Below are 10571 nucleotides of genomic sequence, written 5' to 3'. Positions count from 1 at the left end.
GAGGAGAGGGGGACCCTGCTCACTGCTACAGTGGAGGAGGAGAGGGGGACCCTGCTCACTGCTACAGTGGAGGAGGAGAGGAGAGGGGGACCCTGCTCACTGCTACAGTGGGAGGAGAGGAGAGGGGGACCCTGCTCACTGCTACAGTGGAGGAGGAGAGGAGAGGAGAGGGGGACCCTGCTCACTGCTACAGTGGAGGAGGAGAGGAGAGGAGAGGGGGACCCTGCTCACTGCTACAGTGGAGGAGGAGAGGAGAGGGGGACCCTGCTCACTGCTACAGTGGAGGAGAGGAGAGGAGAGGGGGACCCTGCTCACTGCTACAGTGGAGGAGGAGAGGAGAGGAGAGGGGGACCCTGCTTACTGCTACAGTGGAGGAGGGGGGGTGGGGGTTGGGGAAAGGTCTTGATTGCCCAGTGATAGTTGAAAGGATGCCCTGCTAGGTCTTTGCAGTGTGTCTGCTGGCTCAGAATGCTGAAGGTCTTCCCTGAGTCACCATGCTGTGTTCATGAACATCTTCACAGCCAAGTACTCAGTTTCAAACATTCCTGCAAGACAGAACGAGGAGGGAGGGGACAAAAGAAATGAATTAGTTAACCAACACCCATACAGGGTTCCACAAAAGGGGGCAAAGCTGCTGGACCTCCCAGTGGATACTGCAATAATGGTAACCTCTAAACTCCCTGCTCTCCCTTCCTCCCCCTCCACACCCTCCTCCCTCCCTTTATTTACATAATCCGTTTAAAACAATGATTATCAGAAACACACAGTGGAAAGCACCATATTAGGGATTGTCCTCAATCTACTCTGTTTGATTATTTCGTTGCTCCCCTCCCATTAGGGTTGGAAGAACGAGCGACTGGGTCTCCTTGGAGCTCCGACTTGAACTCGACAGCAGAGGATGTGTGGGGTCACCTTGAGAGTGTACCACTGCCAGCCAGCGTCTGCAGGAACGGGACGCATCTCTCCCGAGACGAAGGAGGTACCGCTCGCCACACTGTTAGTTTAGCTTCTCTTTTGATGCACTTGTGAGTTCATGCCGACGCGCAATGAGAACGAACCACGGGCGCAATGTAGTATGGAGGAGTTTAAACTATTGCCTGTTAAGCACACCATTGCATTAAAGGGTTAACTAGCTCTAGGGTGAGCACAGAAAAGACGCCACCTCCCCTCTCTCTCTCCTCTCAACCTGCTGGCTACTGTGGCATGCTGTGCTTAACAGTTCAGCTTGAGTGCCATCGCCACCGTTGCTGGAACACTGCATCAAAAAGCAGGGCATTCGGTTCACCCCCAGACGTGAATCTGGAACCTTGCTCGAAACCAATTGCACGTGACAGTATTTGAGTAGATAATTCAGAGTAGCGAGGGGTGTAGCCAGCCTATACTGTATGTACATTTTTGCAAGCCGTGTGCCTTTTGCAAGCAACTTTGAGCTTTCTGCATGGCAACGTGATCCACACAGTTTATACTTGTGGGATAGTGACTGGATGGAGATGCAGAGTCTGCTTGCAACCAGCTTGTATGTTCCCTGTCCGAGTGCAATGGTTCACAAGGATGGAAATGAAGGCTCCTATTGCACAGCAGTCTGATTAGCAGCAGTGTGTGTGTAGCTAACAAGCTCAGGTGTGTCTTATTAAAGTAAAACCAAACTGCTATGCATCGGGAGTCTCTTTTTTCCATCCCTGGTTCAGTTTCAATTGCTCTACTGATGTGCATTCCTTCCTATTGCAGACTGTCCACACTCTATGTATTTTAAAAGGACTGGCTTCACCCCTGTTCTGCGTAATAGACTGAATAGAAAAGTGAATGTAACCCAGCATTGTGGATTAAAGAATGCAAACTTGCCAGTCTGCATCACTATTGCACTTTAAAAGTCAATGATAGAGGAGTGCCCTTGCCTTGCTGTAGAAACTGGGATGTCCTTGAGATTAGAGCTGTCGGTGTTCTTACCGACTGCTTTCCACACTGCGGTTCTAGACATTTCGTCTGAGATGTTAATGTCAGATGGGTCACACCTAGAATAGAATGTCACATTTTAACGCAGGGGGGGCAAAGCCATGCAAAGCAGGTTGAGCAGGGCTGCAGTTACTGCATTCCATGTTAGGATTCAGCAGCGGTGGTGCGCACACACACACAGACAGCTATTCTGATTAACTGAGCCTCCAATGTTGCTATGCAGTATATTCTGTCTTAAGCAATGGGATCGGACACCACGAAGCACTGTAGAAATGTAATACTGTAAGAGAAACTGAATGTGCCAACAGATGAATACCACAAGGAAATAAAGTACAGCACAGGGCACTGATAGGGCTGTGTCTCATTCAAAGTTATAGATGTCTTTGAAATTGCAGTAATGCATTGCTTCATTCTTTTCGTTTTTATCACAGATCCACTGGTGCACGGTTGTTCTGGAGTAAAGGGTCGCTGAGTCTAACAGAAGCAATACATTCGGCGCTGTCGGTTTTATAGGACAGACACAGACGGTAAGTGATTGAAAACTATTGCATTGATTAAACAGGGAGAAGATTAAAATCGCATTGCATCACACCGCAGGACTGCGATCAGTCAAACTTCGCAGGAAAGAAATGTGAATCGTGCGAGGGCTCAGGAAGACTATCGCTGGTGATCACAGTCCCCCCAATGCATCCCCTTGTCGTTTTAGTAAACTCTCAAGTGAAGTGCCAGAGAGCAGGGCTGTGCAGTCCGAGCGCTGCCAGGGCCGCGGGGTGAGAGTGGATTACCTGGAGTCATTGTTCTTCCCGGGGCTGTGGAGCAGTGTGCTGCTCTCCATCGGGATCTCGACTGGCTTGTCCTCTAGGGCCGTCTCCAACATCTTTGCAGATTCCTGAGAAACAAACGTCAAGCAACAGACACACTTCAACCAGGTACATTAGATACAAGGATAAGGGGGAGTGCTTTCACTGGGTTAGGGAACTAATTTAAAAAAAAAAACAGGGACCCTTGTGCGCCGGTCCTGTCCGTCCGTCCGTCTGGCGCACACTACACAACGAACACAATAACTACCTTGAATTTGCACCAAGCTTCATTCCAAGCGTCCTATAGCTGTTTCAAATTGCATTTGGCTGTAATGCGATAAACTCTTGGTTTTATACGAGTATGTTTAACCTTTTCAGCTGCTGTGTGATTATTAGGTAATTGAGGACCCTCTGCAAAGGGTTTTCTTTTGTAAGAGATGTGTTTGGGTGGTTGTGTTCTGTATGTTTGAAAGCTGATATTATTTAAGGAGGGGATGTCATAGTGAATGTGTTGTAATCTCTGCTCTTATCATCTTGCAGGACTACTTGGCTCTCGCTCTAGTGGAAGGACTCAGCCTCTCCCTTCCACAGTTTCTCAGGGTGAAGCTGGAGATCAAGGGCCAGTTCCATTTACATCTACACAGCTGCTGGAGAAAACAATCCTCTTTCCAAAATCATTTCGTCAGATTTATGTTTTTAAACTTGGTTGTAATCTCTTATTTTTAAACCTGTTTGTGTGCTTAATAAATATAATTTAAACTTCATTGTCTGTGTGTCTGTCTTGTGAATGACAGGTCTGTGACCAATCAGAACATCTGAGGGAGGGGTTTAGCCTTTAGAGTTGGCCAATCAGGCAAAAGAACTGTCCTATGCCCTTTCTAATTAGGTATCTTTATCACGAATCAGATTACAGTTATGAAGTGATTGACAGACATTTTAACCAATAAGAGAATTAGATGGGTGGGGTCAGCTTTTATTTTAACTAATGAGAGAGCAGTGTTGGATTAATGATTGACAGTCCTGTTAACCAATCAGAATGTGCTAGGGTGGGTTTATTTTCACCAATCAGAATGCAGTTTGAAATGATTGACAATATTTTTAACCAATGAGAGCACTATATGGATGGGTTCAGCTTTTATTTTAACCAGTCAGAGAGCAGTGTTTGATAAATGATTGACAGTCCTGTTAACCAATCAGAATGTGCTAGGGTGGGTTTATTTTCACCAATCAGAATGCAGTTTGAAATGACTGACAATATTTTTTTAAACAATGAGAGAATTCTATGGGTGGGTTCAGCTATTATTTTAACCAATCAAAGAGCAGTGTTTGATAAATGATTGACAGTCTTGTTAACCAATCAGAATGCAGTTTGGAATGATTGACAGTATTTTTAACCAATAAGAGCATTATATGGGTGGGTTCAACTTTTATTTTAACCAATCAGAAAGCAGTGTTTGATAAATGATTGACAGTCTTGTTAACCAATCAGAATGTGCTAGGGCGGGTTTAATTGACTTTAGGCTTATTTTGACCAATCAGAACGCAGTTGGAAATTTTTTTAACCAATGAAGGCACATCATGATGATTGACAGCTATGCTAGCCAATCACACCAGAGTTGGGGCAGTATATTGAAAACAACAGAAACTTAGAAGCATTGCTCCATTTCTATCCAGCTCAATATATAAAACATCAAACATCTTAGTAAATTGATGGCTTGCATTTCAGAACTACTATTAAAATTACAAATAATTGCAATGAAGAATATACACATGATTCTACCATGATCTTAATTTTAGGCTTTTTTTTAAGCATCACATTTAGATCTTTAGCAGGTTCATGGAGCCCCTCAGCGCCCCGTACCTCCTGCTCTTTAGCCCTCTGCGTGGCGTCATCCAGCTTCTTCTTCTTGCTCTCTGGCATGAGGTCGTCCAGCCAGCTCAGCTCTCGCTTGGAGAAGCCCAGGTCCATCAGCTTGCGGATAAACACCAGAGCCAACACCTGGGGCAGAGCAAGCACAGCTCTGAGTCTCCGAGCACATGGGCAGGGGCACCAGCACACCGCTGCACACTGCATCCTGAAGAACATTCAGCAGCCCACAGCCATTCCAAACCCACCATCCTGAAGAACAGTCAGCAGCCCACAGCCATTCCAAACCCACCATCCTGAAGAACAGTCAGCAGCCCACAGCCATTCCAAACCCACCATCCTGAAGAACAGTCAGCAGCCCACAGCCATTCCAAACCCACAAGCAAAGCGAGGGAACCCAGCTCTCATTCTTAGAACGCATACAACAGTCACCACATTAACACCACAGAGGTCCAGGAGAAACAGCTACCAGACACCATGCTGTGCAACTCCATGCTCTTACTGCAAGACACTGAACCGCTGGCTTCACAGACCCTGATCAGCAATGACCTAGGATACAGCTTACCCCAAGGCACCCTTTGGTAGCTCAAGTATAGTTCTAACCTGGGTTCGAGAAGGGAAGTCACAGAGACGCAGCCCTTGCACATTCACAGAAGCTGCCACGCTGCGATGCTTTTGACAAACTCTAACCTCTTCTACATCTGGGAGCACAAGAGAGATTTCTTCTAGTGCCACTGTCAGCATTCCAGTGTTTCTATAGAGATCAGTGGGTATCCACTGTGAGATATCTCTTAAGTATTTATCCCAAATTATTGCCCATATGGGGTCTGGGAAACCAGGCTTGGGAACGGTTTAAAAATCTTGGTTAAGTTAGCTCGTTCTGAAATTCTCTCTCACCATCATGGGGAAGACGATGGCGGCGGGCGAGGCCTTGATGACCCACAGCAGCACAAGGCAGGCGAGCTGGATGAGGGTGAAGAGGTGCACCTTGCGCAGGGGCACGTGCCTCAGGTAGATGAAGTCCGGCTGGTGCTTTGGGGGCATAGCGAACAGCTTCAACCGGTCGAAGAACTGTCAAGCCAGACACAGAGAGATGATGAGTGAGGATTCAATACAGGATTTATCAACAGGTAAAATCACGTGTGTGTGTGTGTGTGGGTGTCTATGGACTTGGGTTAATGAAATTGGCACAGGGCATCTTTCCAAGCAGACAAGAAGAGAGGATGGCATTGCATGTCAACCCTGCCCTCGACTTTATCAAGATAAAGGGTGCTCTCTCCAGTCCAGGGCAGGCTTGAGGCATGGAGACTGAACTGCTCCCTCACCTCCTAAGAGAAAGGGTGCTCCCTCCAGTCCAGGGCAGGCTTGAGGCATGGAGACTGACCTCCAGGTATAGAAACACTTTGTGTTCGTATTATCCAGCTGTCTTACCTGAATTCCCTTCAGAGAAGAGGCTCCCATGTAGAGGAACACTCCATACAGCACAGGCATGGGGATGAACTGGGAAAGAAAAGGGAACAAGTGCGGAGCTGTGATAAAAACCGAGGGTTATTTAGAGTAACTCTGTATTCATTCATTCAGTAAAGAAACCTAAACCATTCACCCCCCCCCCCTGCTGAAGCATCAGATAGCTTCAGCTATTCCACCGACTTTTGAAACATGCAAGCAAGTTCGTTCCTGACAAGCCGACGGTCTCTGCACAGCCTCACCTGCAGGACTCCAGTCATGAAGACGGAGCAGCCCATGAGAACGAAGATCACGAGCCCGGTGAGGCGCTGCTCGCGGATCCCCAGGAATTTGGGCTGCTCCCCCGGAGCCGAGCACTCCGACTCCAGCTTCAGGCTGTTCACGTGGCTGATGGAGAGGACCGTGGCAGCCACGAACCACGGCAGCCCCATGATGGAGCACACGCCCAGCATGACGCCCACCACGAGCAGATCCAGGTGGTATCCACAGCCCTTCTGCACAGGGAGACAGAAACAGAACAGCAAGCTTCACAAACGGGAAGGAACGAGACAGAGAGAGAGAGACACGGAAAAAGTATTTAAACTTCAAAAGTGCTCAATTAGAATTCCCAGGTAAAACAGTAAGTAGCTTCAGCCAGTGCTGCCTTCTACTACCCTGAAGAAGCCGAAGCTGTTCGCTTACAGTCGGCTGCTTTTTCTACAGCTTTTCCTTAAAATATCTTTAGCCGCGTCTTACAGTTTTTGAGAGTGTCGTGAAGCCTGCTTTCCTACCACCAGTTTGTGCTCCTTCCTGTTGACGATGACCGCTGTGATCTGCTGGTCCATGAAGATGAGGATGGTGCAGAGAAGAGCGGGGATGAGCGCTGCCAGAACCGTCCACCAGGGGTTCGGACCGATCGGGTTAATGATCCAGCCCCGGTCATCTCGCGTGGGCTGCAAGCACGGACAGGGTTAGCCGCAGAAATACCAGACCAGCACAGTACGATAAAGCACAGCAAAAGCATGGTAACGCACAGGAATTGTAAAGCACAGAGAGGTATGTTAAAGCATATTGAAAAAACATGGCAAACCAGAGTGAACTACAGTGAAAAGGTCTACTATAACCATGGGTAAAGCTTCTAAGTAATTTTGAATTAACATCAGGTTACTTGTGACAATTTTCCTTGGTAAGTTTGCCTTGTGCACAAAGTGCTATGGATTTGAAGTACTTCCTCATGCTTTTATCTGTAGTTTCCAACAGCCCAGATTCTCTGAGTTAGCACTTTCAGAAGCCAAGTAAAGTCGATCAATGTTGAGGCATCAGCAGAAAAATACGTCTGCCTCTCCACCTTTCCAATGGGATGTACTGCCCTTGGGGTTTGCTGTCACAATGCTACCCAACAGCTTAGCGGTTCCGGTTTTACAATGAGAGAACCCTGCTGAAGCTTTGTGGACTACCTGCAGTGACGAGAAGTGGCAAGAAGTCACGCTTCCCCCCCCCCCCCAATTGCACTTTCACTCCACTGGCATTCCTAACCGATCCAAGGGTCAAAGCCGCCTTCCGCGCATTAGAGACTGCCCAGGGAGACGAGATCGATCGAGTCTCTGATCCCTCACAGCAAGCTGATGGATAACCATGCGGGCGTCTGCCCTCGCACAGTCTCTTCATACCGTTTACAGGGCCTTGACTATCGATAGTGTTGCTCCGGTAGCTGTTTAATTTGAACGCAGTAGCTGAAGCAATAAAAAGGAGTCTTCTGCCCAGATCAGCGATCCTACCTTGAAGTCTCTGGGCACTCGGAGCTTCTGAGTGGGGATTCCCAAGGCGTAGTCGATGAGCACCATCATGAAAATGGTCAGGAATACAGCAAAGTCACTCACCATCGACCTCACCTAAACACACACAAAGCAACATGTTGAACACTGGCAGCCCGTCATACCACTATACCAGGCACAGGGCTATTGATCCTAGTACCTTATAGTGGCCTTCTTGCTACTAGGGAGAATACCAGCAGCACAGGCTCTTAACTATGGCTCCAAGGCTTTCTTCCATATATAATTGAATATAAAATGAGTCACAAGCTATTCACCCTTAGGGGTGTGTCAATATACTCATATAACAATGCGACACATATCGCGATATGCAGGTCGCAATACTATGCATGCAGTGGACCAGATTGGCTACTTGTATGATGAATCATAAGACCAAATATTTACAGGATGTGCTACTTTGTTAAAAACACACAATTAAATGAGATGGGGAAAGTGTGTGTTCATGCTATCTATAAAACACACCGATTCTTCATTCAGGGACCACCTGGTGAACTACAAATGAGCAACACTGTTGTTCTGTAGCAGGGTGCAAACGACACAACGCATGGTACACAAGACTCACCCTGGTGGGGAAATAGCGGCTGGTCTTGAACTGCTTCAGGAAGCTGGACATGGCGAAGGTGGCGAAGAAAAGGATGGCCGACCAGAAGAGCACGTCGGGCGTGTAGGGCCCGTGATGCCCGCAGGAGGGGCCCACAAACTCGCCGTGCAAGCTGCGGCACTTCTGCAGGACAGACACAAGACAGGACTGAGAGCAAAACCCTTTGCAATGTGGGGTTATTCAGGGATGGGAATAAGACTCCTATTGCATAGCGGTTTCACCCATTCCAGGCTTTACTGCAAGCCACAGTGTATCTCTCTGGTAGCTTACCTCCACTGTCAGGTTTGTCCAGTTAACTGAAGATGCTGTGATGTTGTTCTGCTCCCAGTGTTTCAGGGTCTCATTACTGGGGTTGTCTGGCTCCGAACACCTGCAGCTGCAGACAGGAGAAAAGGAAGCAGACTCACAGAGAGAGTGCACAGAGGAGTCTGGCAAGGTGGCGTTCCAGTTAATGCACAATCCGGCTGAATCACTTTAAGACACTTGACGCCGTGCTGTATAAATTATTCACTGGAAAACTTACAGGAACCCTCCTGATGAGCAGAAAAGGATTTATCTGTTTGCATTTACCTATTCTTTGAAGCAGGGCTTGAAATAAGACTCCTACTGCATAGCAGCTTCACCCATTCCAGGCCTGAGAACAAGCTCAGCGATCAAACCCATAGTAAAACCAGGAATGGATCAAACCTCTATACAATGGGAGTCTTATTTCCATACCAAAAAAGCACAGCAAGCGCTTCAGCATGCAGATTTCCAAGCATATATACAATATCGTCCCACCCCCGGGCTGTGGTACTCACTAGTACAGGGTGAGCTTGTCAAGCTCAGAGTTCATGTTTATGGGGTACAGCTCCCCCAGGTGGAGGAGCTTCTCGATGGCCTCGTAGATGAAGATGAGGCAGATGAGTGAGGCGAAGGCTTCCTCGGTGAAGCGGGTGATGTAGCACACCAGGGAGCTGGCGTCTGTGGCCACCAGCAGCAGGCACAGGATGGCGGTCCAGAGCCCAATGCAGGTGCGAAGAGACAGGTAGGAAAGCTGGAAGTCTCTGGAGGGGAGGAAGGAAGAGGACCCGGTCACACAGGGACCCCGAAACACGAACTGTACGATTGAAAACATCAGGAGTAGGCTGTTAATAAAGTGTTCCTCCCTTATAGCTGCACGGACAGCTGCTAGTAAATTAATTACGTTATTGAAATGGAGCCAGGAGACTTTAAATAAACAGTTTCGCATCCCATAGCTGTAGGAACACACCCTATCAAACCTATTAATTCTGAAATAAGCAGGAGCCAGGGGCCTGGTTGCTCAAACTCCTGGCGTCTGTTCATTTCAATACCCTATCTAAACCCAGGGCCAGGTGCAGGGCTGGGGTGATTTCCCCCGTCTTGATCAGGAGTTTCCATCCTGCAGGGTCATGCCACTCTCCAGTAACGCTCTCTTCTCTTCTCAGCTCTCTGTTCTTTTGCGGAGCCCTTCGTTAGTTTCATTTGTATCTGTGTATTTCCAGCAGTAAGTACCATGGCGGGGAGCGACTCACTTGCAGAACTTGAAGAGAATCTTCTCAAACACCAGCACGGGGCCCGTGCTGCCCAGTATGGTGAGGGGCTGGCCAGCAAACAAGGAGTACGCGATGCCCGTCATGGAGGCTCCGAACAGAGACTCGATGGCGCTCTGGGGAGATAAACACGCTGGTGAGCGTACCGGGCAGAGCTGGGTGACACATCGTCGTTATAGATTCTGCCCCCTGTCTGCAAGATGAGAGCAGGTTAAAAGCTCTAAAACCACTAAATGCACTGCAGTGAAAGACCTTGCAGAGCGTGGAGTCGCTCAGTAATAACATACCTGCCCCCTATTTCATATTTGCTGCGTTTCTAAAATCAGGTTTAAAATCACAGCGGTTTCTCACATTGAAGCTCTACTGATGTCAGATATTACCAGGAAACTCTTTTTTTTTGCCTACACACAAAGGATGGAAATAAGATTCTTATTGCATAGCAGTTTCACCCATTCCAGGTTTTGCTAGTGCATAGGTAACAAGCTCAGGTGTGTCTTACTAAACTCGCAGCAAAACTGC

At 47.9% G+C, this 10571-nt stretch overlaps 1 protein-coding gene across 3 annotated transcripts in view; it reads right to left on the bottom strand.

Annotated features, from left to right (window-relative positions):
* Nucleotides 1-306: 306 nt before the first annotated feature.
* The window catches only part of slc4a8 (solute carrier family 4 member 8), a 30608-nt gene continuing 20343 nt past the window's right edge, over nucleotides 307-10571 (bottom strand). For 2 of the 3 annotated variants that reach the window (XM_041241649.1, XM_041241651.1), the window contains exons 13-25: nucleotides 10035-10168; nucleotides 9300-9545; nucleotides 8770-8875; nucleotides 8461-8622; nucleotides 7845-7958; nucleotides 6858-7019; nucleotides 6330-6581; nucleotides 6052-6120; nucleotides 5518-5691; nucleotides 4615-4752; nucleotides 2739-2842; nucleotides 1896-2012; nucleotides 307-545 (exon numbers count right to left, since the gene is read on the bottom strand). In XM_041241649.1, coding sequence (XP_041097583.1) covers nucleotides 536-545; nucleotides 1896-2012; nucleotides 2739-2842; nucleotides 4615-4752; nucleotides 5518-5691; nucleotides 6052-6120; nucleotides 6330-6581; nucleotides 6858-7019; nucleotides 7845-7958; nucleotides 8461-8622; nucleotides 8770-8875; nucleotides 9300-9545; nucleotides 10035-10168 — 1788 coding nt within the window. In that variant the 3' untranslated portion in view covers nucleotides 307-535. The remainder of the gene's footprint in view (nucleotides 546-1895; nucleotides 2013-2738; nucleotides 2843-4614; nucleotides 4753-5517; nucleotides 5692-6051; nucleotides 6121-6329; nucleotides 6582-6857; nucleotides 7020-7844; nucleotides 7959-8460; nucleotides 8623-8769; nucleotides 8876-9299; nucleotides 9546-10034; nucleotides 10169-10571) is intronic. The other variant, XM_041241650.1, reaches the window with a different exon arrangement.

The sequence above is a fragment of the Polyodon spathula genome, unplaced genomic scaffold (assembly GCF_017654505.1).
Source record: "Polyodon spathula isolate WHYD16114869_AA unplaced genomic scaffold, ASM1765450v1 scaffolds_806, whole genome shotgun sequence".
Lineage (NCBI taxonomy): Eukaryota > Metazoa > Chordata > Actinopteri > Acipenseriformes > Polyodontidae > Polyodon > Polyodon spathula.
This window is presented reverse-complemented; position numbering and strand designations above follow the sequence as displayed.